Below are 1,670 nucleotides of genomic sequence, written 5' to 3'. Positions count from 1 at the left end.
GACGCGGACGGGGGCGCCGCGCTCTGTCCGCACGGTGCCCGAGCATGGCCAGCACCCGCGCGTGATCGCCAAGCCGGGCGCCGCCGACGCCACCGTGTACATTGTCCTTCGCCCGAGCCCAGCTTTTAGTGCGCGCAACTCCTTCGGCCCCGGCGACCGCGCGCAGCGATGCCCCGAGCGACGGCACTCGGGCCCCTGGTGTCACTGCTGCTGCTCCCGCCGCTGCCCCGCGGCGCCCAGGGGCTCGGGGAGCACACGGACGCCGCCTCGCACTCCTCGGCGCTGGAAGGCGGAGAGAGCGTGGAGCCGCAGCTGGTTTACCACGACCCCTGCAAAGCCGGTAGGTGCCGCCTCCGCGCCCGGGAAGTCCGGCAGAAGTTTGCCTTTGAAATGCAAATTAGGGTGGCCAGCCTGCGCTCTGCCTGCCTGGGACGGGGCTCCGCTCTCCTCCCTGAGGTCCCTCGGCTCCCCCAGAAAACAATGCCCCCAAGGAATCGCTTCCAAACCACCCCGGGTCTCAGGTTTGCAGAGCGCAGAGGGTGCGGCCGCAGGAGCGTTCCTAAAGCGATTCGATTCGCCGTGGGTGCCCGAGACCGAGAGGGCGCCCAGGGCCGCGGTGCGTGTCGGGGCCTCCTGACAGCCGGTGGTCAGCAGGGCCACCGCCGGACGCTCTGGCCGGAGGAGCCGCGGGCCGGGCGGCGCTCCCGGGCTCGGATGGGGCTGCTGGCTCTGCTTTCACCGCGTTCCTAAGTTTCTCGCAAAGTTTCCCAAGATCTTGGGCAGCGATTTATAAAAGAAGGAAGGAAAGCTTCACCGCAGGGAAAAGGAAAGAAGCTGCGGCCGGAGGGGACTGTGCAGGACTCGAATTGCTACAGACTTGTCGCGGCCCCTTCCCCTTAGGCGTCGTCCGTGCCAGGGGCGCACCCAGGGCAGGCGGAGATGGAAGCGGGCAGGTGCTCTCTTCTCGCCCAGGAGCAGAGCCCCGGAACGGCGTGGGCGCGGTGGCTTCTGCTTCCAGGGCTCACCAACCTGCCAGGGCTCCAATGGTGGGGCATCCCTGCGGGGTCACTGAGGCGCGAACCCCCGGGGCTCCAGAGCACGCCCCATCGAGCGACGGGATGGATCAGGCACTTCCCAGCTGGGACGGGCGCTCTCGCTCCCTGGGAAACCGCGGGCTCAGAGGCCGGCACAGCTCCTGGCCGATGGGAAACCGCGGGCTCAGAGGCCGGCTCAGCTCCTGGCCGATGGCCAGTGGCCCGCGGGGAGTGGTTTTATCCCTGGGCATTGTCCCGCGCAGTCCCACTTGGCAGCCGCAGAGATGAGCGCAAAGGGGGACAGCGGCCTGCCAGGTCTGGGCCAGTGTCCTGGGCCCCTGGGTTGCCTTCCTTCGCTCACAGCAGCCTCAGTTTCCTCATCCCTAAATTGGGCACATCATTATAGGACTCAGACTTACCGGAAAATTCTCTGTAAATGCACCAAGGACCAAGGCTTCTTTTCTTTTCGTTTCTTTTTTTTTTTCTTCTTCTTTTATTGGTACTGTGGTGGCTCTGCTGTAGGCTGCGGTTGGTGGATCATAAGTGGATCCCAGATTCCTAGAACGCTGGAGGACCTGGGGTGTGTGAGACCCGAGGATCTCCTTAAGATGGCAGAGCGGACCAAGCTTGGGGGAC

General features: G+C 65.3%; 1 protein-coding gene across 1 annotated transcript in view; it reads left to right on the top strand.

Annotated features, from left to right (window-relative positions):
- Nucleotides 1-45: 45 nt before the first annotated feature.
- Nucleotides 46-1,670, top strand: part of TLL2 (tolloid like 2) — a 147,101-nt gene continuing 145,476 nt past the window's right edge. Inside the window, exon 1 of the mRNA XM_027775252.1 lies at nucleotides 46-340. Coding sequence (XP_027631053.1) covers nucleotides 169-340 — 172 coding nt within the window. The 5' untranslated portion in view covers nucleotides 46-168. The remainder of the gene's footprint in view (nucleotides 341-1,670) is intronic.

This window comes from Tupaia chinensis, unplaced genomic scaffold, assembly GCF_000334495.1.
Source record: "Tupaia chinensis unplaced genomic scaffold, TupChi_1.0 Scaffold000539_1, whole genome shotgun sequence".
NCBI classification, from domain to species: domain Eukaryota; kingdom Metazoa; phylum Chordata; class Mammalia; order Scandentia; family Tupaiidae; genus Tupaia; species Tupaia belangeri.
Note: the sequence above shows the minus strand (reverse complement) of the source record. Positions and strands in the feature narration are given on the sequence as shown.